Source organism: Larimichthys crocea, chromosome XIV (genome assembly GCF_000972845.2).
Source record: "Larimichthys crocea isolate SSNF chromosome XIV, L_crocea_2.0, whole genome shotgun sequence".
NCBI lineage: Eukaryota > Metazoa > Chordata > Actinopteri > Sciaenidae > Larimichthys > Larimichthys crocea.
The window spans coordinates 781,571-808,574 of record NC_040024.1 but is presented as its reverse complement, the minus strand read 5'-3'; the positions used below and the strand labels follow the sequence as shown (position 1 = coordinate 808,574).

At 43.8% G+C, this 27,004-nt stretch overlaps 1 protein-coding gene across 2 annotated transcripts in view; it reads right to left on the bottom strand.

The window, feature by feature from the left end:
* afap1 (actin filament associated protein 1) overlaps positions 1-24,506 on the bottom strand; it is a 47,189-nt gene extending 22,683 nt beyond the window's left edge. Inside the window, exons 1-3 of one of the 2 annotated variants that reach the window (XM_019275490.2) lie at positions 24,173-24,506; positions 11,702-11,830; positions 10,726-10,808 (exon numbers count right to left, since the gene is read on the bottom strand). In XM_019275490.2, coding sequence (XP_019131035.1) covers positions 10,726-10,808; positions 11,702-11,830; positions 24,173-24,209 — 249 coding nt within the window. In that variant the 5' untranslated portion in view covers positions 24,210-24,506. The remainder of the gene's footprint in view (positions 1-10,725; positions 10,809-11,701; positions 11,831-24,172) is intronic. The other variant, XM_019275491.2, reaches the window with a different exon arrangement.
* Positions 24,507-27,004: the final 2,498 nt, after the last annotated feature.

Here is a 27,004-nt window from a genome sequence, read left to right as displayed (position 1 = left end):
TGTGACCTTAATAACGCCCTTAAGTGCTACTCCCGAGCCAGAGACTACTGCATCAGTGCTAAGCATGTCATTAACATGTGTCTGGAAGGTTAGTGTATACCTCCAGAACTGGTCCCATGTATTGAGAGCGAGATAGCCAAAATCAGTCCTCAACAAATGAAAGTATTTTTAAAAAAGACTTTTGCGTCTCAAACTCAGGGGTTAAAGGATGAAAACTGTGTTTTAGAAAGCTCATGGCATTATCACTTATCCTAACGTTATCCAAGCCTCTTAGTTTGATCTATCCCATCCCATCTGATGGCCAATGATTCCAACAAGTTTGCGCATAGCAGTTGTTCAGGATACCAAACCATGCTGTCAAATGAAATGCTAGCACACTCCTAAACAGATTTTTCTAAACTCTTTCTAAGATAGACAGACTGCCTCTAAAGACTAATAAAATGAGGCCATTATGTGCATTTATTGAATATGGCTGCTGTAAAAGTCTGCTTGGCACAAACAATTCAATAGCTGAAAGGATGCCAAAGTGTGTATTGTACCTATTCATTTTATTACATGCAGACATGGAACATGGTTTCCTTAAGCGATGTACTTGTTTAAAAAGTTGTGATGTGAAACTAGACTAAATGTAAAAAAAAAAAAAAAAAATGCAAGGAACATTGCCAACAGCGACTCATCCATTTTGTTTTTATACTTTATGGAACTCCTAACCCACTTACAGCAATCACATTCAGAGTTTTCACATCCTGTCATGGTCTAAATGCTGTTCCTCCCTGACAAGAATACATTTCTTGAGGAAACACTGCTACAACCATGAGAAGAGCAGCATGTACAGGTCACAAGCATGGATGCATATCAGAAATGTCAGAATTCCACAGTCATAATGTGTAATTAGGTAGTGGTAAAGGAGTCCTGACCTTGGTTTGGATACTTTGAGTGGGAGGTTTGTCTGCTGCTCTGGCCTCGGCCTGAAACTCACATCCAAACATTTATGCCAAGTATCAATTTTTGCCCTGCGTAGGAGGACTGGACCTGAATAAATGTTTCTGCCATGGTGCCAATGGGACGCTGGAATGGATAAACTGAGTGGACACAGGAAAGCCACTCCCTTTGGAAAGGGAAAACTGCATTTCCAGTGATCCTTGGCAAATTACCCAATGTAGAAGCACAAATGTTTCCAGCTGGCACCAATCTGAACAGATTTTTTACATTTTATTTGATGGTGAACAATGCTGAATGAAACCAGTATGACTTGTAACTGGTGACTTGGTCAATTTTATATTGGTGAATGACCACATTGCTAAGAGGACTAAATATACATTTTAAAAATGTGCTGTACTGATGGTCAGCAAACAACATGAATGTAGGCTACCAAAAATTGTACAAACACCTCATTACCTCTCATCCTATTGGGTGAAAGTCATTTGGGGAATTCAAGGGTCATAAAGAGTTTTAAGTGACTGCCTTGGTTGGCATGGCATTGTCCTGGTTATATCATTAGGACAAAAGATGAATAACTGTAATAAAGATACGAATATGTATGTCAACATAAGGGCAGCGACCAATTATAACTACCAAAGGGGATTCAAGGTTAAAATGATGTGTGCTTTGCTAATGGGGAGCTGAAGCCAAAGTAGAAACCCAAAAATACATTTAGCTGTTTAGCTCAGTTTGCTTTTGGATTGTGGGTCAATTTTGAAAGAATTTGTCAACTATGGTGTGCTGTTTTGTTCCCGACTGTAACAGTATAGTGTTTTTAATTTGCTACAGCCCTGCATTGCACTTCTGACTGGCATCCTCTCCCTAGAAACAACAGCTGAGGCTCACAGGTATTGTAGCATGTAAGAGCCATACACTGTATCAAGTTGGCCAAAAGTTGGAACAATCAAAACTGATCATCATAACAGAAGCTTTTAGTATTATTAGTAACTTATTTAATCAATAGATGTGCATGTTTCTATGCTGTGCAACATATCACTGAAAGAAACTTTGGAGAAATTTGTAGTTCGCTGTTAAGGCACTAATGTTCTTCGGCATATTTTGGTCATTACCCTTGCATCTCTACAGGAACACATGTTCAATGTGTCCCTAGGGTATCTACCGGTATTTGGCATGACATTTTCTGACAGTGGCAAAAGTTTGTTCAGATTGGAAGTCCTGTAGACTTTTTAAACCTGAACCCCAAGCACTTCCATTTGAAGGACACATAACTTGCCATTATTGAAAACTTCATTATATAAATATTGTCTAGACGTTAAGCTCCCCCAAGGTAAGGATTATCAGTGAAAGACCCTTTAAAGGTTTGCTTAAAGCCTTGTTTATCCTGAGGAGGGTTTCTGCTGAGGCCTATTCTTTTTTCTAGCACCACCCTGCTTCACAGTTATACACAATCACATCTGGGAGCTACACAGTGCAACCACAGCCTTCTACTGTTGGCCTCTGGTCACCACTTTACTTGTACAACTGGAGGTTAAGTGCACGCTCAAGGTCACCTGGAGTTATTTGAAGGAGGGGTGAGTGTTACTTTTCTTGACCAGATTTTTGCAGCTGGTCCTAGCTGTTTCTCTCATATCCACCTACTGCTTCCACCCATATTTATTCAAGTACACGTGTTTTCAGTCTTGTCTTTTGTCAATGCTCAGATGAACCTAGGACGGGTGCAGTATTTGCAGGTTTTTAAGCTGCAACAAGAGCATGATCTCCGTCAAACCCTTTCAAAACCTGTGGTAACACAAAGAAGCCTAGAAAGGACAGATGGGACAAAAAAGTGGACAGATATCCATGTGCACACGCCACCCCACCCTCATACATTCTTCAAAGCTTAAGCATGAGGTCAAGCTAAGGCAATGAGTTATAAATTGATGCCAGACTGCGATAGAAGATGAAAGCACAAAAAACAAAAAGCTGTAGTGTTAGCTACCCATCACCCTCAGGGTTGACCTGGTGTTTCCTGCCTTTGTCCCGGGATAACCTTGAGACAGTTAGGTTGTAAAGAATGGACTAATGGTGACATTTTACATCTTTCACTGGATCTCTGAAGGACTGGAACATTTTGTAGCAACAATATGTACACTATACGATATCATCAAATTCATGTACTGTTCCAGTACATTCCTGTTACTGTTGAATGAATTTTATTATTAGGCTACTCACACACAATGACATTTAGACATGTCAGGACACTCGCGTATAAATCTGGGTTATCAGTAGGAATATTGTGATTACAATCCTCAGCATACATTATATAGTGGTTGCAACAGTGGCAGCTGTCCAGCAGCTCCACTGAAAGTCTCATTGTGTGTGAGGGGAACTCAATCCGAATGTCAGCTGATTCGTCAACACACACTCTTTTCATAAGAGCCTCCTTTTACACCGCACACGCTGACATACTAGTATAAATTCAAAAACATTACGCAGCATTGGAAGTATGGGAAGAAGCAAGAAAACAAAAGACAAACTAGACATGCACAAATACAAAATATCTCTGCATCTGTCTCTGCAGGATTCAAAGACCTGCCAACTTCTGCGATACACATCTAAGTGTTCCACCTCTCTGTTTATACATGAACCACCCATGCTAGTGTTACCTCCAACAAAACAAAACCTTTCTCACATCTCCCATTTTAAACTCCGCTCCTCACTTCCCCTCCGTCACTTTCCCTCCTTCCTGCCCCAGGCTGGCGTGTTAAGTGTGTATTTTGCGGGACAGGTGCATTCACCAGAGTGCCGTTACTGGCGGATGTGCCAGCTCGCTGGCTGTACTGAAAAAATAACTGGGGAGCTGAGATTGGGCTGGGTGTTTCCTGTATTTCTCTCACCTCACAATGAGGTGTAAATGTGGGTCAGCGGGAGCTGGTGGGAGCTGGTAGGAGCTGGTGGTCCACCACTTTGGAAAAGTTTTAGAGGGGTGGGGCGGCTGTGCTTTCACTGTGATCCCTGTGTTATAAAGTGAGTCCATATCTGGAATGGAACCAGCCTATTATGCTAGAACTGAGTGAAAAGTCACATTGAGATATTCAGAAACACATATACTTAGTTACCTAAATATTGTAATATGCATCTATACCCAGCCCTATTACCCATATATTAGGATGTTCTGGCAAGCGGTAAATTCATATTTTCAAATCATCTTGGGTGACATCACAGACCACACATATTTACTTATCTTTGGTTGGTTTATTTAGCCAGTTACATCACCAGCAGTTCTTTTGACAATGATTATTACACAAAGACAGAATTATTGGACATTTCCAATGAAATGTTTTGGTGGTGGGCTAAAAATGTCAAACTGTCACCAAAAAGGTCCATTCATTTTGTATGTCAACCACCCGTAGACTTCATTCGGTTTAACAGTAAGCTGTGTTAGTTCTCTACCAGGCTGCAGAATTTTCCCTCAGTGCTTTATTAAGTCACTTCGATCACATCATGTGTCAAGAAAAAAAAAATCCTGGCATTGTAAAAAGCCTTCAAAAGCACTTGAGTGGGGGAAAAAAGTTGTGAAATAGGTTTTCCATTCGTGGCCCAGTTTCTCAGCGGGGACTTTTTCCAGAGTGTTATAAGAAGGCTGAAACAGTTCTGGCCCTCAGGATTAACCATGCTGTGGGCATGTGTCACTTAGTAAAGTCCCACTGCTCACTGCAGTTAAGACTTAATCAATCTCCAATTTGCCACTTGTTTGGTTACCCCAGTGACAAAGTGCGACGCCTTTCAATATGATCTGTTAAAACAACCTAATTTCCTGTATCGAGCCGATGACACACTAGTGCTGATGTCACTGAATGCTTTGCTGTGGTTGACCAAGCCACAAAGTAGGGGAACCCCACTGAGGAATTAAGTCAAATATGAAAGCAGATTCATCAGCAACAAACGGAGACCAAAACATGCCATGTGACAAACTCCCCAAGGCAAGTCATTTTTTAAAGACGTACAAAAGCAGAGAAGTTGTGTGATTGGGAGCCAGCTCCAGCTTGATACAGTACAGTGACACATTTACTTGCAACAATGTGTTTCCCCTTCAGGCTACAAAATATTTGGTTTGGCAAAACACAGCAGGCCTACATTTATTCAAAATACAAAGCTGCTGGTGCACCAACATGGTAATGACTTGCCATGGGTACTAAATGAGATGGTGTGTTTAAAGAAGAACTCCAAACCACTAGTGATACTTAACAATACATAAGAGTGCATTTAGACTGAGTGTATGTATTGGCCTTGTTTGAATACAAAGCTTGGGCTGAGACACGTATTTATCTTCGAAAGTGCTTGCGGAGGAGGGGGGCTGTCTCATTCGAAATGAGAAGGGGAGGAAATGAATTCCAAATGGGACCCAGGCTGCTATGGATAACGCAACCGAGTTAGTGTGTATACAGTATATCCATCACATGAACACACTTCTGGTTAACTTGCGTAGCGAGGGAGGGTCTGCTCCGGGGGAAGACGAGGAGAAGGAGGGGGGAGGGGGTGGCACCGCTCTCCAACATCAACACAGATGGAAGTCATTTGTGTCTCAACAAGAAGACTGGTCCACATTCTCCTTCAGCAGAGCCGCCGTCATGGCTCGCACACAGGCCCATAGGATGCAGCTGATGACGTGACTGAAATACTGAGTTTAGTGCAACTGTTGCAGAAATGGTGGGGATTCCTCAAAGGCATCTAATGTGTTGTTCTCAGTTCACACGAAACCGAAAAAGTAAAAAAGTTCAGAAACGTTCTCGGGAGATGCTCGCTGTTCTCTGGTGGATGTTCAGTGACGTAGCTCCATTCTCCATCTGGATGTCAATTTGTTTGCTTCAATGCAGCTTAATGGAAACACGCATAATTTACAATTGATTTTTCAGGACTTTTGTTCAAAACTACTCAACAGCTCGATGGAAAGCATTCATGCTGAGGCAGTAAGCTCATTGACGACAGGAACGTATTTCATGCCGAAGATAAAAGAGCAATATTAGCGCAGCATAAATCTTGGATATGAAAAGAGACAGAAAGAGAGAGACTCTTCTAGTCCAACAAGACCTCAGCGGGATTTTGTCACACTTAGTGGTCATTATGATCTAATTAGAGCCAGACCTGTTTTTTTGCGTGCTCGAATACATGTGTGTACGCGCTGGAGCGTGGCATGTAACACACTGTAAAATGGTGCGGTGATCCTCTTCCTTAGATCGCTCGAGTGATTTATGAGGTGAGGGGTGTGGAGAGGATCAAACTGACTTGAAAAGATCCTGCTTTTCTGTGAGTGTGTAGCACACACACACACACACACACACACACAGCTCTAGACACACATAGTGGATCATGAGGGCCTTTGAGTATGACAACACCAGAAAGAACAAATCCGATCAATCAGTAATGAAAGTAATAATACAGAGGTCTCTGCTGTCGTTAGTTTTCTGCCACGAAGGAAACAAGTTCCTTACGAGATGAAAGTGTCTTCCAACTTTTCTATTAAAGAAATGGAAACAATAAAAGGTAGCATCTGCACCGGGTGCTTCCAAAACTGACCACTTCAAGAGCTTTACAGGAGACTGTGCCAGTGTTTGACAAAAAAAATGCAGGGATGTCGTTTAGTGGAGTAAATCAGATTCAAAATACGTTTAAATATTGTTTATTTTAAACACACTTTCTAACCACAGGGTGGTTCAGAGCAGACCATGAGCTCGATAAAGCTAAAATAGGACCCTATGGCTGTCTATTTGATTAGTGGACATCCTGTTGGGTCTCCTGACCCCTAATGACATTAGTGTTTGTGTGTACGTGTGTGTGTGTGTGTGTGTGTGTGTGTGTGTGTGTGTGTGTGTGGATGAGAGTCAATAACAAGTCTGCCCTTGGGAAACTAGTCTCTACATAGTAGCTCATACACATCATCTCTTTGTTTCTTTGTGCTAATGTCGAGGCTAATGAGTGTCACACATGTGACTATCATGCCACGCTGTTAGACACACCGACCGTCCTGAGGCAACACTGTCAACTTTTAGGAACACAAACAATATTTTGCAGTAACATGAATGCTCAAACAACAGACTTAGATGTATTAGCTATGGCCAAGACAGCTTGTCATGGTATTAGCTGCTCATATTTATAGCTAGCAAATGTTAAAATGACACAGTCAATATATTTATTAAGCCACAGTGTATTCTTTTTCTGAATTGGACTACATATGAAACTTAAAAATAAGCATTCTTTGCCCTTTGAGAATCAGACACGTGTTAGCAGGGCATACTGTACTAGCAGGCTACACCTAATTGTGAGGTGGACTTAGCATGTTTGTGCCGCCGGCAAGAACAAATATGAGCTACACATCTCTCCATACCATATTTACAATAATTTTAGTCAGCTGAAATGGTTTTATGTAGCCAGTTTTAGCTAAATTCCCCTCCTCTCGATGTAAATGCAGTGGCAATACCACAAACTCTTGCCCTGCTTTGCTAACACGGCAGTAATAAATTATTGTAGCATGCTTCATGCATAGCATGTAAGATTTGGAGACTTTATTTTCAGAATAAGACAGGCATGGAACATAATATTCATAATTATGTTTTCATGCATGTATAATAACCTAAAAATAAGAATCTTTTTATTTTTACTGCAGTGGGAGCGGGTCCTCTTTCATGGAGGCCGCCATGTTGAAACACCGTGTTCCTACAGTAGCTCAGAACAGACAAACTAAATAATGACTCTAGATAAGGTCTTTCAAGTGTTGTTTCTCTCACTAGGAAGGTGAGGGTGATGTGAGGAGATTGCAATGCAGCGATTAGACCACTAGATGCAACTAAATTCTACACACTGGACCTTTCAAGTAAGATAAAGGTGGTGCCTTACTTCTGTGTTTACATCCACCTATTGTCAGGCTTGTGTTCAGTCACAAGCAGAACATTGTGTAAACGACGACATCACTTTTATCCATTTTATTTTTATGTTAGAGTAATTTATGATTAGTCACAACACTAAACAATTACGAGTGCATTGTAAATCCAGACTACTCGAAGTAATTATTCCTTATATAACAGTGAGTAATCAAAATGGCTGCCACAGGCTTTGGGGTTGACAGAGCATTGATGGAGCTTCTAAAGCCGCAGGCTCTCAGTCTTGCACAGAGTGTTGGTTTGGCTCGGCACTGAGCCTTGACGGGTCATAGACAGACCGTGGCCAAGGCCGTCTCTTCCTCCTCCTCCTCCTCCATACTCTTCCACTCTCCCACCAGATCTCTTTTGTCTATTTATTACACTTATTCACCAACAGTAAGTCCCGACCCATGCCTTAAAAAATGTTCCATTCTGCACACGAGCTGCATTCGACGTGTTCAAACCTGACTAAACACAGTCTGGGAGTAAATCTCATTCTTCTTTGTTGTCTTTAACTCCCTACCCTGTTTACTCCTCTCTCTTTCGCAGTCTCCTCCCCTCTCCCTCTCTTCCTTTCAGCCATCTATCTTTTTGTCCATTTCTGCAGCCTGAAATTTATACAACTCAAAGGAATGGAGTGGAGAGAGAGAGAGAGAGAGAGAGAGAGAGAGAGAGAGAGAGGGAGAGGGAGCAGAACAGATTTTTTCCCTCTCTGCCTGGACAGCTTATCCAGAGGTCAGTGTGGAAATGTGATGAATGGTAATTTCAGAGCTGCAGAGACAGCGACAGAGAGACAGAGAGCTGGAAAGAAATAAAAGACGGTAGCCGGGTTTCCATCCAAGTATATTTATGAAGATTGTACTTTACTGCTGTTATTCTGCACACATGACTTGTAGATTTTCTTTAAATATACTGTGTATGGGCTCTATTTGCATTTGTATCTCTTAGCATTGCTGGTTGCACTACAGAAAGGTCGGTAATGGTCATTAAAGGCAATCAAAACCCGATCTTTCCTGGAAGTCTGCTGGGTTTTATCCACTTTACCCAGCGGCGGTGATCAACACCTGACTTAGCAACTTTATCTAAACTCCGACAGTAACAACTCTGCTATCCAAAAGTTGCTACATAAGACATCACTCCTCCTCACTCCTCCTCTCGCATCTAGTTTTCCGGGAAAACCTCGGCTGTGATTTCCAGACACACACTGGGGTCACCGGAGGAGGCTGAGGCTGGTGGACTGGTTCTAATTACAAACTGCACTGTAAGGCCTTGTGCCTCAGTGTGTTTTCATGTGTGTGTGAGTGTGTGTGTGTGCGTGCATGAGAGGATGTAGAACAAGGTGTTGTGGCTTATTGTTATGGTGAGAAGGCTTTGCGAGCCATCGCGGCCACCTGCTTTCCATCAGGGGCATCTGCTCTGACATTAATGACACACACACACTCCCTCACACTGGGTCTCTTTACACATCCATCCTCCTCATATCACTCCCTCTATATAGCTTACACACACAGATAATTGCTCTAATGGAGACGTTGCAGCGCTCAGTGACTGTCAGGGTGATGAGGGCACTGTGTGCGACAGGAAAACACATTGAAGCCATGACGAGCCCTCCTACTGCTTAACAAGACACTGTAAAAACAGCCTCAAACACATCGCACATGGCCTCCACGTCCCGCTCTGTTACTAAATCTGGCAGTTATGTGGATAAAATAGCTGTGATGTGTTTCGATTTGACCCTTTCTGTCTAGACGTGAGCGACCCACATTGATAGATAGCTTGATATTTTCTGCTGCGGTCAGATGATTGACTCAAACTGATGCTGCTCGTCACCTTACATCAGCTTCACGGTGTCGACAATGTTCACATTAGTAAAAGTGATGCACTTTTTGTCATGTCTTCTGTTTCTCCTGTCCTAACTTGTGAATGAGTGAACATTTACAAAAAAACAATAAAGTTAGTCAGCTTTAACATTTCATCTCTGTGTCTTTGTGCAGTGCTTTAACTGAATACGGGTCAAAAAATGATCTGCAGATCATTGCGTTCTGTTTTTATTTACATTTTTACGAGTCACAACTATTTTGGAATCAAGGAGTTTAGCAAAGTTTGATAAAAGAGAGGAAGACTGACGTCACAGTTTATTTTTGAACACTGAAGAAGACACACGTGAACTGGTGAGAAGTGTGTCAATAAGCTAAATGCTGGAAAGTTGCAGTCTTGTGTTAACTCACATGAGAATGATCCCGATGAGTTCTCAGACATTCAAACTTTGGTTTCTTTTCTTACAAAGCCGAAGTGAAAGTCACTGTAATGGCATTTTATTCCCTTCTGTCTCCCCTAACTCTCCACATATGAAATGATTTCGATACAAACACGATTTAAGACTTGAAAAGTTCAGCCAGCCCAGTCTGTGTCACGCAGGTTTCACTTCAAAGCTTGCATGATGCGGCGTTTGGCAAACTTATCTTGAATCGAGCTCTAATTTCCAGCCTTTTCTGGACTTTGTGATCACGAGCATGAGAAGACTGAGTCAGGGTTATTGTGACGATTCCAGCTTTCATGTTTATAATATGGAGTGGTGTGTCTCTAATTTGTCCTCTGTGTGTGCTGCGTCTCATGTCTTATAAACAATGCCATGAGAATATCACACCCAGAGACACATGACTGCAAGTCATCAGCGTTACATCACTCCAATCACAATTTGTCAGTGTTCCCATAACAACAACTAAGCACTTACATTTGTGTCTCGCTCAGAATACAATACAACGGGGTGTGAGTAGATTCTACAAAACAAGTGGTGTAACTAAGATGACGTCTGTAAGTGAAGATGAAGAACGATGGTTATTATGACTGTAACTCTTCAGGAGGAGTAATCACTGTGAGGTCTTACCAGCCAGGGGTGAGGGATCTCAGGCAGGGGCATCTGAGGTGGTGCCGGCAGACCACTGTGGATCTCAGACTTGAATGAAGGCTCTGAGAAGGACAGAAAATCACATGAAGCTACACCCACATTTAGTCATTTAGCTGACACTTTTATCCAAACCCTAACCTGAAGGAGAGGAGGTACTCTCTGAAGAGCTGGGTAGGACGTTCCACCAACGGGGAACGACAGACGAGAAAAGTCTGGATTGCCCTGAGCCTATAGGTTATATGTATATTTTACATGGATAGCGAGAGAGAGACGCTTTTCCGAGCTGCATCTAATTCTAAGTAAAAAATAAAAATGACAGAAAAACACTCAGACTGAATATAAAACGGACTTTTCTGGCAGACTATGAGCGACCTAAACTGGGAAAATGAAATTACAAACAGACCTTTTCCATTTGGATTTGAATTCAGTCGTAATTTTAAACTCACCTCTTATAAAAATGATTTCATTTGAATATTGGCAGCTAAAGACTTCCATATTCCAGACAAATTAAAACAAGGGGGGAATTCATATTTATAATCATACTGCTGATTTAAACTGTTTCAACTCATTAGAGTTTTACAGTGTGGGGAATTCTAGAACTCTAGAAAAAGGTAAGACTTCCCGTCAATGCAGCGTTTAACACAAGACTCTTTCTCTCTCTGAGAAAGTCCAGTTTAGGTTTTTTTTTCTTAAATCTTTAAAACAAGAGAATGTTTGTCTTTCAATCACACATCATTAAAAATAGTTGTCAATTTGCTGTTGAGTTTTAGTTTTAGTTGCCTGGGCGTTGAGGACAAAGTGGAGGTCAGCGACCTTTCATCTGTGCTGCTACATGATGTGAACAGGTTTGTTTGTTTTTATTCTGTTCATCCAGACTGCTTCACCGTGTCCGGGTCTGAGCAATAATCTAACTGACGAGTTGGATTCACAGTGCAGTGAGGGCAAATGATCTCACCTTTTTCAGAGAGCACTCTGTGCAGGATGTTGGAGAGGTGCATCTTCCTCTCTCGAACCCCGGCGCTCAGATACTCCCTGTCCAGCAGGTCCAGGAACAGACGAAGCTCACACACCAGCTCCTCCATCGCTGCAGCACAAACACACACACAATATATATTAGATATATATTATACACAACGGGAACTGATGACTAGGGCGCATTCAGACAGGATCAGGAATCAGAACGAGGAAGAAAAAGAAAAGTTATCAGAACGTTTCTACAATGTTTAGCAGACTTATGAATTATGTGTAACCTGTTACAACAAACCACACGGTGACCGCGCTGCTCATTAATCACTGCTAATGTCCCGCATGTTTCACTTAAAGCGCTCTAATCCGACATTAAACAGACACCGAACAAAAACAAAACATGCTTATGTAACAGACGCATGGGCAGCCAGGTACAGATGGAAAACAGTCAGTCAATCAATCATGAAACAAAACGGAGCTTCAGAACCGGCTCAGCGCGGTCGGACCTGCCAACCCACCTGACAGACTGCTGCAGAGTTACAGCTGCTGGCCAAACAAACATAGGGAAACCAAATATAGCAGAAGCCAAGGCATGTGTGTGTGTAGTGCTCTCCAAACACGCCCACTCAGTCATCTCTGAGAGCTTGTTGTGATACAGATGGCATCGCGTCGAGTTCAGCAGTGTAATTCGCTCGCTCAGATAACACACACACACACACACATCTCCAACTGAGAGTGCTGGCCTGTGTTTGCTGCAACTCAAGCTTCCTGTCAACATCCGATTGTATCGAAGGTGATGACACCGCACTGAGGAGGAGAGGAGAGGAGAGGAGAGAGGAGAGGCGAGAGGAGAGGAGAGGAGAGGACAGGACAGGACAGGAGAGGAGAGGACAGGAGAGGAGAGGAGATAAGACGATGCCTTTATTTTGATTGATTCATCTCCTGTGATCTATGGGAAAACAGGCTCAGGTCCATTTTCTGTTGAGGCTACATACTATTCCAAAGTGTTCAGAGAGAGGTCAAAGGTCAGGACAAGAATCGAGAGCTGAGGGGTGCTTTTTGACACGTAAAGGAACAGATAAGTTTAATGCTCGCATGGTGATGTTAAAGATTAAGTCACAACGTGTGAAACATCTGACACAAGACACAGCACAGCACCAGTTCATTAATTACTCTATAAAGAGCAAACGAGCTGGCAAATATTTTAAATTCCATTATTACATTGAGTTCATTTTTAAGCAGAAAGAGCTTAAACATCAAATTCAAGGACTTTACAAGCACTTTCCAGGCCCGGCTTCACAACACGGCATAGTGAGACATGGTTAATTGAGACTTTAACATTGAGAACTAGCCGAACACAGAACACGTTCTGTAATAAAAAAAAACACTTAATGTCTATTTTCAAAAACTCTCAAGGTCTTGATCCTCCTGACTTCAAATGCACAAACTTTTAAGGATTTCAAGGACTTGTGGGAACCATGAAAACATTTAAATATGTCACCACGGACTCTCGCTCATTCTCACTAACATTCTCTTTTAGACCCCCAACAAACAGTCAATAAATCAATGAAGTAGCACATTAAACTGTGCTAAGAAGATCAAATGTTTTGCCACAAGTGTACAAAACTACCTGGATTTTTTTTTCCCCCATGAAAACTAGAAGAAAATCTGCTGCTGACCATGCAGACGTCCAAAATCAACATACCTCACAGGCTGTCAGACGCGTGGAAATCCAAAACGAGTATCCTCGAGGACACAGAGGCGGCACGATGCGTATCAAAACACAGACGCTGGATGTTTTGCGTCTTTCTTCCAGCTTGTTTTTATCTTGAATCTCGTGCTTGTACGCTAAGATTCATTCCTGTTGGCAAAGCGATCCACCCCTGCCAAGGCCAGCTGTTGTTCTTTACATAATCATATCAAATCAGCTCAGTCAACATTTTTTCTCGACGCGCAGGAGGTGTACTGATTTGACCTGAGTGCTAAATGTCCCGGCAGCCTAAAACTAACCACCTTTGCTGGACGGACTCCGCTTGTGGATTAGAATGTACCAATAAGTTTTCTGCAGGGACGAGATGTTCTTGCTACCATGCCTGACCATAACTCACTCTGCCCGTCACACAGGTATCTGCTCTTTAACCAGCAAAAGGTGAGACTGACAGTAGCTGGCACGTGACGGAGGAGGTCCATCCAAAAACTTTTCATCCGAGTGTCTCCGTTTTTAAAAAATGAATTCTTCCAAAGAGCGTTTACATCGTGTTTCCAGGGCAACCGTAACTCATATTCAGGACAGCTTTTGGACGGCAGCTCTGAGGGCGGACACGCGACTGCTTTCACACATTCCTCGCATAATGTGATTACCCTACAGGAGAGGGAGAGCAGCCGGGCGAGTGTAGAGACAAGAGTAAGACGGATTTGATGGTTCTGCTTCTCTCACTGTGGTGACGATCATCTTTGGGACGAACTGGAATGCTGACTGCGAGCTGAGCCTCAGCGCTGGACCTCACTCATACTAATGAATGGGAGCAGCCTTCCAAAGAATGGAGGCTGTTGTGGCAGCAGATTATCGCTGTAGGGGGTGTGTCGCCCATAAAGTCTGGGTGATGATTTGAACCGTCCACTAAAGTTTCAGATTCACCATGAAGGAGACACTGCAGCAAAGCACTGCTAGATGTCACTAAATCCCACGCACTGGCCCTTTAAGAGAAGGAGTAGACGTCTTCTATCATGTCATATGTCATTTTATATCCATTGTTTTCATCATGATTCATCATTTGAGTCACTTTTTAAGAGGAAACGTTTGCTGGTTTTAGGCCTCTGAAATATGTTTGAGCTTTTGGAACTGTTGGTTTGAAGCAAAATGATTAATGGAGAAAATAATGTGCAGATGATTTGATAATGTCAAGAATTTTTGGTTGCAGCCAAAGATAAAGTTTTGGCCTACCAGCTAATCTAAGTGGATCATCGGAGGCGGGCTGAATGATGCCAGAGTGCTCAAATAATCCATCTTCTGGAACCAGCCTCAAGTGGATGTTTAAGGAACTGCAGTTTTTGGATTCACTTCACAGCCACAGAGGCTGCGGCTTGTTGCAGCCCTGTAACAACACACTGTATATGTAACCGTTTATCGCTGCTGATCCTGCAAACTAAATATGTATCAAACGCGAGACCATACCACGGGTCTGGACTTTGATCAGCAGCACTCATTCAGAGGTGTTAAAGCAGTAGCCGCCTCTGTCGTTTCAAGCTTTTTATTGTTGTCCAACCAAAACTTACGCATCTAAGACTGATATTAAAAACTGCAATAACAAGACAACTCGTAATAAACCAGAGTTATCGTGAAGTCTTCAAACACTGAAACAAGAAGAGCCCAACAGCATCACGAGGCATCTCCACTCTTCACGGTCAGATGATGGAAGACGGAAGCATCATCGGTCACGTCAGGCACTCTCTATTTAAAGGAGAACAAATCCTCAAAGCAGAGGCACATCCCCGCCGTAAAGCTACACACACACACGCACACACACACATGCACACACACACGCACACACACCCTGGATCTATTTCACCATGCCTGTTTTTATACTACACCAAGAACAGCCAAGCTCTCTTTACTGCTCCATTTAGTCTTTCATAGAGCTTTGTGCAACCTGTGCAATACTTTACCTCTACTGGGGTGGTCAGAAGACTAACTGTGTGTGTGTGTGTGTGTGTGTGTGTGTGTGTGTGTCATTAAACTCTAAAGCAAACTCTCTGGAGTCGGCGAAGGAAAATCAAGTGGCACGGAGAGAGAAGGACCACCCTCGAACAAGACCCAAGGGCGAGCACAAAAGTACCTCGTCGTGCAAACAAACAACCCACGCCCTGTCTTCAAAAACCTGTCCTGCTCCTCCTTCTCCTCCTCCGTTCACCTCCCGTCTCTCTATTCTTTCCCTCTCTTTGTGGAATCCTTCGCTCCGATCGCACCGCACTGGAAAATGTGCTTGCGTTCGGCGCAAATACATTTTTTTTTTTGGGGGGGGGGGGGTCAGTTGTCTCGCATATACTTTCCATTATGTTTACATGAGCAGTATTCTCAGCAGTGTAATTTGCCTCTAACCACATTTACTGTGTCAACACTGGGCTTGCATGACAAATGATAGGAGCCCTTTCCAAAAAAAACTATTAATCCCCGCGCCTGCGGACGCACGCGCACAAACACAAAGCCACTAAAAACACCTCGACATGTCAGAGGGATGTTTGCACGACGAGGTATTCACACTTCCCGGAGCTCAGAACAAAGGGGGCTTTCCTGGGTGAGGTGTGTGTGTGTGTGTGTGTGTGTGTGTGTGTGTGTGTGTTTATGAGAAGGCAACGGGGTCATGTTTGGGTCTCGGAGTGGAATTCGAGACCCCGAGGCTCTGTTGTTGTTGTCGGTGGAAAAATGCTTAGCCAAGTTGGAGGGAGGCGGGTTCTCTGCCCCTCTTCCCAGAATACATCTGTCGTGATTGACAGCACACTATCCCACCTTCAGGTGTGTGTTCCTTATAACCATCTTTACCAACCTCAGGGATGTGTTGAGTCTGGGGCATACACACACACACACATACACAAAGCTTAAAAGACTGTGCGTCATGATTTAAGTGTGGAATATCTGTGGTTCTACACACACACACACACACACACACACACACACACACACATCATTAAAGTAAATCCAGTTTCTCTCACTGAGTTCACACGTTGGTTTTTCCCTTGAGAAAATGTGTCCTGCTAATTACAAGCCATCCTCGTCATAAAGCCGTGCTGCTCTTCATCAATCATCGCAGGCTCTCCGTGGGTTTGCTTGGATAAGTGAGAGTTTGCAAACATGGTGAAGGTCTCGGAGGCTTAGCCCAGGACTGCAGACTCGCAACACCGAAAGCCAACGAGCATCACTTCTCATTTTCTTCTGGCAGTGCTGTGAGAAAACGTTCCCTCCAACGCAGTTTTGCTTGATTCGGTATCACGTTCTTCTTCACCAAGAACGGCTCTTTACAGTGATACGGACTAGTCCTACCTGTGGAGCCAAGGGCCACCACCATATTTCACCGAATACAGAGGTGTGAGTTCCATGTGAATAAGCCATTGATGATTTAGGTTGCTTGCTTCCTCCGTGCAGGTCTGCCTCTTCTCAGGTCATAAATGAAAGTTCTGATGTTGTCCAACATTTCTGTTTTTCAGCGGGCTCACCTGTTATTCTGCGCTAGATTTTCTTAGACAGAGTGTTGACATTATATCCATGTCAGTCAATTTGAGGAAAAGACAGACTGATGTTTCTTTCACATCAGGATAGTCCGGGGGACTCGGTTTGATTGGGCGGGGAATGCTGACAAACTTCCACCTTCATTTGGTTTGATTCACTTTTACACCGCACACACTGAAAGCAGATCAAACCACCTGGACAATGTCATGCAGTTCCAGCAGCTACGTGTTTGGGGGCGGTATTGCCCAAAACAAGCACTGACTAGGAAGAAAAAAAAGCACCATGAAGAAGAAAACCCAGCTCATCGATTGGCTTTCTGATCTTTGGTTGGAACAGCACCAGGGTTCACTTACGTGTTTTCATGCTGACCAGAGTTCAGATGAGCTTTCACACTTGCCCAAACGAACTCTGGTCCATTTAAAGCGGCGTGGTGTGAAAGCGAAACATACGTGGGAGGGGATTTTCTAAATCTTTTCTAAGAAGCTGATATTAGTCCCGTGAGAATACGGATACAAACGCCCACCAAATCACAAATCAAACTTCAGACGTTGCCTCATCATCATAGCACTGTAGGCATCCACAGTAATCCAACTCATTATTGTCTGTTCACACTCCGTACTGTTTCAAACACATCTACAGTACTGACTGACTCTCTATCTAATCCATTTAAATCACCCAGAGCATGATGGGAAGCTTCACTTCCCTTGTGTGTTTTCCTACAAACACGATCCAGTCTGGACTAAATGACCTGTTCAGGTGGTTATTTCTGGAATATAATTAGAGGAGGCCATTTGTTACAGCAAAAGCTCGCAAGTGTCTTCAAGTCCACATCTGAGGACGGATCAGCGGGTGGCGTGTCGTCTCTGCTGCACGCAAAGCCAGACTTAATTAAAAGCTGACACTGGATCTGTTTGGGAAATTGGCAAGATAGGACGTCCGGACAAATGAGTGCCACCTTTTCTGTTGCCCTCCGCCCAGGTGCAACAGTCTGCTGACGTAGCCGACGGATGCACGCGAAAGCCCAAACCGCTTAATGAGTCAACCGCCCGATCATCTTCGGTGAGCACTTTCTGTGGCTCTGGGAAACTTAATTGGCCTGTGGGCTGAGTGTTACAGTAAGATGGCGGTTTTCGTTAATTGAGGTCGGTTTATGGTCTGGCATCGTTTTGGTTACTGCCTCCAGTGAGCCGCCAAAACACAGCAGACACATTTACACAAGCAACCTACACACACACACACACACACACACACACACACACAGGAATACTGTCTGCTGTCTACATTCCAGCTAAATACACTTATTCTATTATATTATTCATCAGCAATAACAGCGGAGCAACAATGTCTGAACTATTCATCCAGCTTCTCAAACATCAGCATTTGTTTATGCTTATTTGCTGTTTTATGCATTTATATTTTGAATATCTTTGCTGATGAAGATCATGTGATGACATGTGAAAGCTCTAGAAAAGCTAATAAATGGATCTCCCAAATCGAGATTAAACTCAAGACAGGACGTCCCCAGAAAACTGATTAAAAGCTCCAGAGCAGCTACTAAAACTCAACTCATTATCTTTGGTTTTTAGACTTTTGATCTGGATACACAATGATCAGATTAAAATGAACTATTTTATTAATCGAGTGTCCACCAGAGTGTCTGATTTCTGCTTCTCAGATGTTTTCTTCAGTCCTCTTGACGACGTCACTTCGTGCTCTGCTGCTCTGTGATCAGCGTTTTCTGACATTTCTAACAAATAATGTGTTGACAGCGTGACAATGGTCAGGAGATTATTCAAGAATGAAAATGTTTAGCTGCAGGCCTTTTTTGAACCTTCGCTTAGAGCTTCATAACGCTCTGTTTTTTTTTGCACTGCTACATTTGGTTAGGTTAAAAACTGTGGAAGCCGTGCAATTTGACCTCTCGTCATAAATGTTTCATAAAGGCTTCGTAAAGCCTTGACTTGGACGTACACCAAGAGAGAGAGGGAGAGTTATGAACAGATCAGAGGACGGGCGATGCTGCATTAGTTTATGATGAAAGACAAGCTGTCTCGCTCTCTCCCCGTTTCTCAGGTCTGTAATTATGAGGTCTGTGTGTTTTCTTCGTTCCATTGGACATGCCAAGCAAACATCACAGAGCGGGGCTGATTGCTATCGAACAGTACAGGTGGTTTACCGTACGAGCAGATGTTTCCCCGACCGCAAATACACATGTGCACAGGCCTGATCTGAAGGCGGGGAGGAGAAGAAGAAAGGGTTAGAGATGGAGGGATAGGGCAGCGCTGATGGAGGTTTACAGAAGATGTGAGAGAGGAGGCGGAAACAGGGCGGGAGGAAGATGCATCGTCCAATAGAGGGATAGAATTTGGGGAGGGCGATGATGCTCCCTTTGGTATCTCTTTTAAAAAGATAATTAGAGGGTGTGCGGCTAAAAACCGCAGGCCAAGCAGAGGGAGATGGGCTGAAGAGGAGGGGCGTGTAAGCCCCAGCTATGGGATGTGATCTAGTGGGAATGGAGGACGTGTGGTTTCCTTGATTGGAATGGTAGCTGGCTGGGTGTGAGAAAAGACTTTACAGAACTTTTTCATTAGTGAGGTTGTGGAAGCTGCAAAGCCATCCTGGGATCATATATTGACCTGCTGATGACACTGCAAGATACTGGAATAATTACAAACTGTGGATGCATCCATCTGATCCACCGGATAGGAGTCGACTGAGCTACGCTTCATTAAGACTCTTTGTTGATGTTATTATGAATCCACATGTGAATGTGTCTCTGCTGTCAGCTCATGCTAGATTACGTAAAAAAATCAGTTCCATGCATGGCAATATGCAGATTTTTACAATCAGGAAGATGTTTCTGTCAATCTCTGATGCCAACAGCTAATGTTTCCGTTTCTGGTGTAGCCAGCGGATATCTGAAGATGGATATCAGGGCTTCCTCTGCATTGTCTGTCTGATTAGTAACTTGATATGTGATAACAGAAAGGAAGACACATCTCTATAAACACATATCTGCATATCAGATTTTTAAGCTTTTAATCATCGCCAAACAATGACAGCTGGTGAGTTCTGACAGTTTGGCCTGTGCGTCCCACCAAATAATAGTTTAAAGAATGGACAGCGTAAGCGTGACGTCGCCCGTGTGGTGGCTCTGGCTGATGCCAACTTGTCAGTGCACTCCCGGTTAATCTAGAAATGGGCAAAGACGTGGATCAGACCTGAGGGGGGATGAATGACGTGATGAGGTGTTCAAACAAGCCATCTGTAATGACACCCACCTGTCAATCTTAATTCTGCATAACTTTAAGTCTTAATACCATGTGATGATATGAGTTGTATTTAACCTCAGTACAGTTTTCATTAACGAGGAAATTAGCTATAGAGACCAAAACAGTTTTTTGTACCAGGCTGTAAACATGTTTATTTCTGCTGTGAAGTTGGACATTTGGACATGGGGACTTATGGAGACTGACTCATGCTGGAGCCAGCCTCAAGTGGGCGTTTGAGGAACTGCAGTTTTTGGCACTTCAGCATTGGCTTCACTTTAAAAGACACAGAGGTTGCTGCTTGGTTCCACCTCTTTTGCATATGAAACCACTGGGACTAAAAACAGAATCCAGTGTCCAGATTTCTGTAGATGCTTTTGCAGAGATTCGTATGCAGATATCTGTCCACAGAGATCAGGTTTCTGCAGGTATCATGAGTTGAGGTATTCGAACAGAGAGACATAAAGTCGTCCCTAATATGAATCCGTCACACTGGGTCTACATTCATCTATAATATGCTGGCTTTCTGCCAGCCCATACACTTTTTGCTGAATTCACTTCACACAAGTTCCCGTCTGTTGCAGAGGAGTGTATTTAACCCCATCTTTACAAACACCTACAGGAAGGTCTGATCTGCAGGGACAAGTCAGTGTGAGCGCAGAGAGAAACAGAGCTGGCTCACTCGTTCTTCTGTTCTCGTGCCACTGCCGTCTTATGTTTAGATGCTCCTGACAGTGAGTGACAGCTCTGAGCCTTTTCATCTATCAACCCCCATTATATCCCGCCCACAGTACCAGACCACAGTAAACCCCCCACCCCCAACACACCGGACACACCCACATGGGCACACGTGTGTGTGAGTGTAAGCGTGTGTGTGTGTGTGGCTAAATGACACATCCAAACACAAGTCAGGACGGCGCGTAAACACACGCAAACATGTGCATGTAGCGTGTTCGCGAGGGCATCAATTAGTCCAAAGCTGTTCTTTGTTGTTGTTGCGCTCCCTACAGGAGGTCTCTCTTAATCTTTGGAGACCTCTTGCTGCGTGCCACCACGACCCCTCCTCCCCATCGTGACAGACCACAAAGAGCTTTGCTCTTGTAATGCTAAAGGCTTTTTCCAAGACAACAGGCTCATCCTATTACAACAATAAGCCTATTAAAGATACCTGGTGAGGCTCATCTGAAGTCATCCTCCCTTAATGGACCTAAATTACCACGGTAACCATCAGTGCCAAGGCTAAACTATTTTACATTCTGAGGCAGTAGATGCTGGGTTGATGCATTTCAGCCATATGAAATTGTCCCATTTGGCACGGGGGTCTTCTGAATTGTGCTCGAGCTCGGGCTGAGCTCCCCTTCCTTCTCCCTGTGTTTTTCCAGATGGATATTGACACAGGGGGAAGGCCGCAAGGGCTGTGATTAGTCGGCTTGAAATTAAAGTCTCTGTTCCCGCATGCCAGCATACTGACAGGCCGGCTTTGGAGGGAAGGAGGGAGAGATTACAAACTCATTTCTCCTCATCTCTCCTCTCCACTTCTAGGATCCGTCGCCCACCACCACCACCACTAAAAAAAAAGGAGGGGCTTTCACGTCTGAAAGCTTTTAAAGTTTAATCATCATCGTGGGCAAACAGGCTTTCTGAGGCAAAGCGACCCTCAAAACTCTAAAGTACAACCAAATGGTCCAAGTGGGCCAGAACGGTGACACCATGTACTCGTTCAGCCCACATCACACACCCCCCGATTAATTGCTCGTAGACTCAGGGTTTCCGTGAGGAAAAGCTGCAATAATAAACGGTAATAAACACTTAAACACTTGCATTTTTTTGTCCCCCAAAACATGCCCCCCCACCCGTAAGTGGGAGAGCTCTCGAGCTCCAGTGAAAGACTCACCAAAGTAGCCCGCTGTTTTTGCACCACCCGCTTGAGTCAGCGGGGAAAGAAAAGCAAGTCAAAGTCCAACAGATGAGTACATGAGTCGGGCTTGAACTGAAAAGGTTTGCACGATAGCTCGTTCATTTGAATGGAAGCACCAAGATTGAGCACATTTCTCCACGGTACATGGTGGATATTAATTATGCGTGGAAATGGTTAAAGAAATCAACTGCTTTACCACAGCAATAACATTCACAGAGCACAAGACTGTCTAAAACTACTCCGAGTTTCCGTTAAACCAGGGTTTAACTGCGTACCGGCTGTCTTAAACTCACACTGGTTAAACCCCTTGTCCAAATCCAAAACCAAAACACGGTCTGCCGCATTCTCGTGCGCCACTGCCATGTGATTACAAACCCTTCACACAATGGACGTCTGTCAGAGCCTCGCCAAATGCCAGGCAGAGAAGCGCCGCCGGGGGCTACCTGATACCCTGCAGCTGCTATGCAGAGGTCCTGTTGTTGTAGGACTCCGTCCGCTGCTACGATGTGGAGACGTTACAGATAAGAAGCATTTGTGTTGTCATTCCAGGGTCGTGTTGGGAAACCTTTGGCCGCAGTGTTGGAGTTACCCCGATGTTGACCTGGACTGGTAGATTAAAAAAAAAAACCCTGAAACCTGATAGAAAATAAACTAAAGTGGAGGAATTACTTTTATCAATGGAGCTACTGTGATGGATGGAATATGAATACAGGTTGCAAGTGCAACTGGAAGTGTGATCCAAACCCCCCAAAAAAAGAGTGGCAGGTCTACCTTTCTCCTGATCATGCAGGTCATGTGGGGACAAGGACAGAACCTCTGTGTTTAGCAGAGACCCTTATTTCATGTTACAGTGAGTGAGTACGAGATAATGCGAGTTGTTGATGTATCCGGATCCGCTGTCTAGCAATGATGAGGTAATGAAAAGCAGACTTTTAAGGTCACAATGCAAGAAAACAAGGAATGGGAGTTACATGAGAGTGAGCTATGTCGAGAAGCTTATGTTCCACATGCTCGCTGCACAGTGAATGAAGACACAGTGGGGGGTCGGCGAAGGTGAAGATGCTGCTATTTGCAGCCTGAGCACCAATTAACAAAGCGTCCAGTCTTTCGGCACGGCTCTCCCCGTTAATCCTGCAATCATTCCGCCAAAATTCCACTGTGGTAGGTAGGAGCAATGAGCATCCCGGGCTAAAGCCTGCGAGTTTCAGTCGAATCAGTTTGAGTGCTATATGGAATGCGCGGCTTTAAAAAGGTCTTAACTCCTGAAGACGGTCGAGCTTCGGAACGCTTTCACATTCATGAGGCGTGTTGTTGTTGTTGGGTTTTTTTTTTTTTTGGTGCACTGAACTGAAGCCACCAGAAGATGGAATGGAGTTTGGCGTGAAGTTCATACTACATACACACTTGACAACTGACCACAACCCTAATGACACCATCAGGAGCCAACTGTCTCTCCACAGTCTCTAGCCCTCTACTCTCCACCCTCCAACCCCCACCTCCCACTCTCTCCTATGTATTATATCAAACGCTGCATGTTTATTCAGATGACCTACACACTAGCTGTTAAAAAAAAAGTGTGTTTATGAACGTGTAGTGACAAAATATCACATGAGAGTCTACTTTGAGAATAATGGGGATGATTTTTTAGCGCGTGTGGGTGCGCGCGCGCGCCTACGTGCAAACGCGCGCGCGCTCTGACTGCTAATTCACGCGTAAAGAAAGTAACTAATTTCAGAATGACGTTTTACATTCAAAATGTATATTTTTCCCCCCAAATTTTACATTAAGCATAAATATCACAGAAGAAAAAAATATTCAAAACAGGCTACAGTGCTATGTGAGAGGGATATAAAACCGTTACAGCCTTAGCAGACAAGGTGAGGATACAAGTGGTCACTGCGAAGCATACTTTGTAGGTGATATGTGTCATGCAACACGTCACTGACGTGTTAGAAACTTCGGGAACAGTCCTGTGAGTGAGTTATGAAACAGTACAGTCATTTTTCATATTCAGAATAATAATAAAAAGCCCCAGGTGGAGCCACTCACCCCTGTTGGAAGTGAACAGAACAGGGTCGCTCCTCATCGTGAAGTCAAACTCATCTAATCCGACAACGACACACAAGGAGCAGGCGCGTGCCCAGCGGCTCCCCGGCGGCGGTAAAATCCACACACACACACACACACACGCACGCACGCACGCACGCACGCGCACGCACAGAGACTTTAAAAAGCTGTTTGTGCCTTCAAGTTTTCAACCTCCACTTACTCCCTTTTCTACCGGGGCCGGTCACTGAAACGTCTCTCTTTTCCTTTCAAACTTTTTCTCCGGATCTTTCTACTCCTCCTCCTTCCTTTCCCCTCTTTCCTCCTCCCCTCTTCTTCTTCAAATGTCTCTCTCTCTCTCTCTCTCTCTCTCTCTCTCTCTCTCTCTCCCTCGCTCCCGCAAACTGCCTGCATCGATACTTATGCTGCGTTTAAATACCTTCGGAAAGAAGGCAACTCCTTGCACGGATTATGGATCTATGGCGGGTCAGACTACTGTAAAAAACTTTGAAATGTTTAAATTTTTATGTCTTATAAATCAAGTTGTAGCCTACTTCGGCAAAAACAATAAATCAATTTAATAAACTTTAATTGTGTGAATGAATCTTAAAATGATAGTAATAAAAACAATCATATTAACTGTGAGAAATAATACATGGTGTTATATTGTCTGCTTTGCATTCATTCTTCTTCTTTCTTCATTCTAATGAACAAAAATTAAAAGACTAGAATGCTCCACGTTGTTACAGGATATATCCAGCTAAGACACATCAATGCACACGTTTCCTGAGTGCACTTGAAGGCAGCGTTTTCCTCCTCATGAGACATGCCATACAAAACTTCCTAACAGCCAGAGGTCTTGCTGTTGACACTGCTTTTTGTTACTCTGTTCGGTTCAGCCACACCACGGCACACATTCAGGGTGAAGGTGGACGGTATATGAACCCATCCAGCTCACCCTCAGATCCATACACTCCTGAACACTGATTTTCCAGCAGTATGAGACATGAACTACACTTAGGTCTTGTGACCTCCTTACTATTAATTATTTATAATTTTGATTGATCTACTCCCCCCCTTTGGTTCACCAAGATGAGTTCAAACCCTGTAACCTCCAGATTGATCTTAACCAGCTTTAGTCACACTCTGCCACATACAAGAGAGAGGGGCGGAAACAATAAAAGAGAGTCAGAAAGCTGGCTTTCCTAATTACACCACATTACCATAAGTTGCTGATCCCCCCCCCCCCCCCCCCCCCCCTCAATCCCCAATCCCCAGGGGCAAGAGCCAGTCTGAGTTCAATATCCCATCTGCCACCAGGGGAGGAGGAGGAAGAGGAGGAAGAGGAGGAGGAGGAGGAGGGAGTCAGACTGAAGCTACCCAATGCTGTGTTTTCATGTGTTGTTTTCTTTCTTCAGGGCTGCACTTTTTCAGCGAGGAACATGAGACTGAGGGAGGGAATGGTGCAGAGAGAAAGAATAATGTCCCGGCTCACCTTTCAGTTCCACCAGTTCATGGAGAACCACAGAGTGGCAGAGGTTGTTAAAGAGTATTTCCCCAAAGGATAATCACCATAATGTTCCTGTAACTGACCCAGCCCTGTATGGAATGTGTGTGTGTGTGTGTGTGTGTGTGTGTGTGTGTGTGTGTGTGTGTGTGGCGTTTTTACTTCAGTTTGTCACATTTTGTTTAGCTTGTAATGTAATTATTGTGCATTTTCTGTCAGGACATCATGACTCCTCTATCTTTTAACTGTCCTACTACTTCACCCTCACACATTTAAAGGTCCAGTGTGTAAAATTTAGTTGCATCTAGTGGTGTCATCACTGAATTGCAATCTCCTCACATCACTGGGCTATTGTAGAAACATGGCGTTTCAACATGGTGGCCTCCATCAAAAAGGACCTGCTCACACTGTAGATATAAATATCTAATAAAACCTTTTTTCAGGTGAGTATTCATGCATGAAATCATAGTTATAATATTATATAATATAGTTATTATATACAAATATATTCCATGTTTGCCTTCTGAAAATAAAGGGCCTAAATCTTACACACTGCACCTTTAAAACACTAATTTTCTGTAACAGCTCATCCTCATCAGGGTTATGGGAGGATGGAGCCTATCCCAGCTGACACTGGCACGGCAGCCGATGGCCTTGCACGTTATTTCTTCAGCAACAATGAGCTCCATGAGTCCAGCTCAACAGGCAGCGAATGCCCGAGAGGCAGGTCGGGTTTGGGGATGTTTTTATGATCCGAGGAAGGTTGCACTCCTCACAGCTCTGTTCATAGTGCTGCACCGTGAGGTTAACTGAAGCGGAGAAATCCAGTGGGAGGATTTCTGCTCACGCTCGAGACGACGAGAATCTTATCAGGGTCAGATATGATGATGGAGAAGGAGTATGTGTGTGTTGAAATGATGAGCGATGAAAGGGTGGGTGGATTATAGTGAAAAAGTATGTGTGTTGTAACTCTGTGTAACGATTCTTCATTCTGGTCTGCTTTGAGTACGTCACACACATTTTTCTGTGTGTGTGTGTGTGTGTGTGTGTGTGTGCGTGTGTGTGTGATACCAGTAAAATCTCATACTGGATAGATGTTGGTTTGGCTCTGTTGTATTAAGTCAACAGTGACATCAGTGTTTGGCCCCCTGACTGAGATTAAATCTAATAGAGATTGAGATACTGTAATAACTTGGACCCTACCCTGCCCCGGTCAGCCATCAACCTGTCATGTTATTCAGACACCCCACTGAGTAGACACACACACACACACACACACACACATACATTTGTCGAGGTCAAACAAAAGCTGGCTATGAAACATCCAG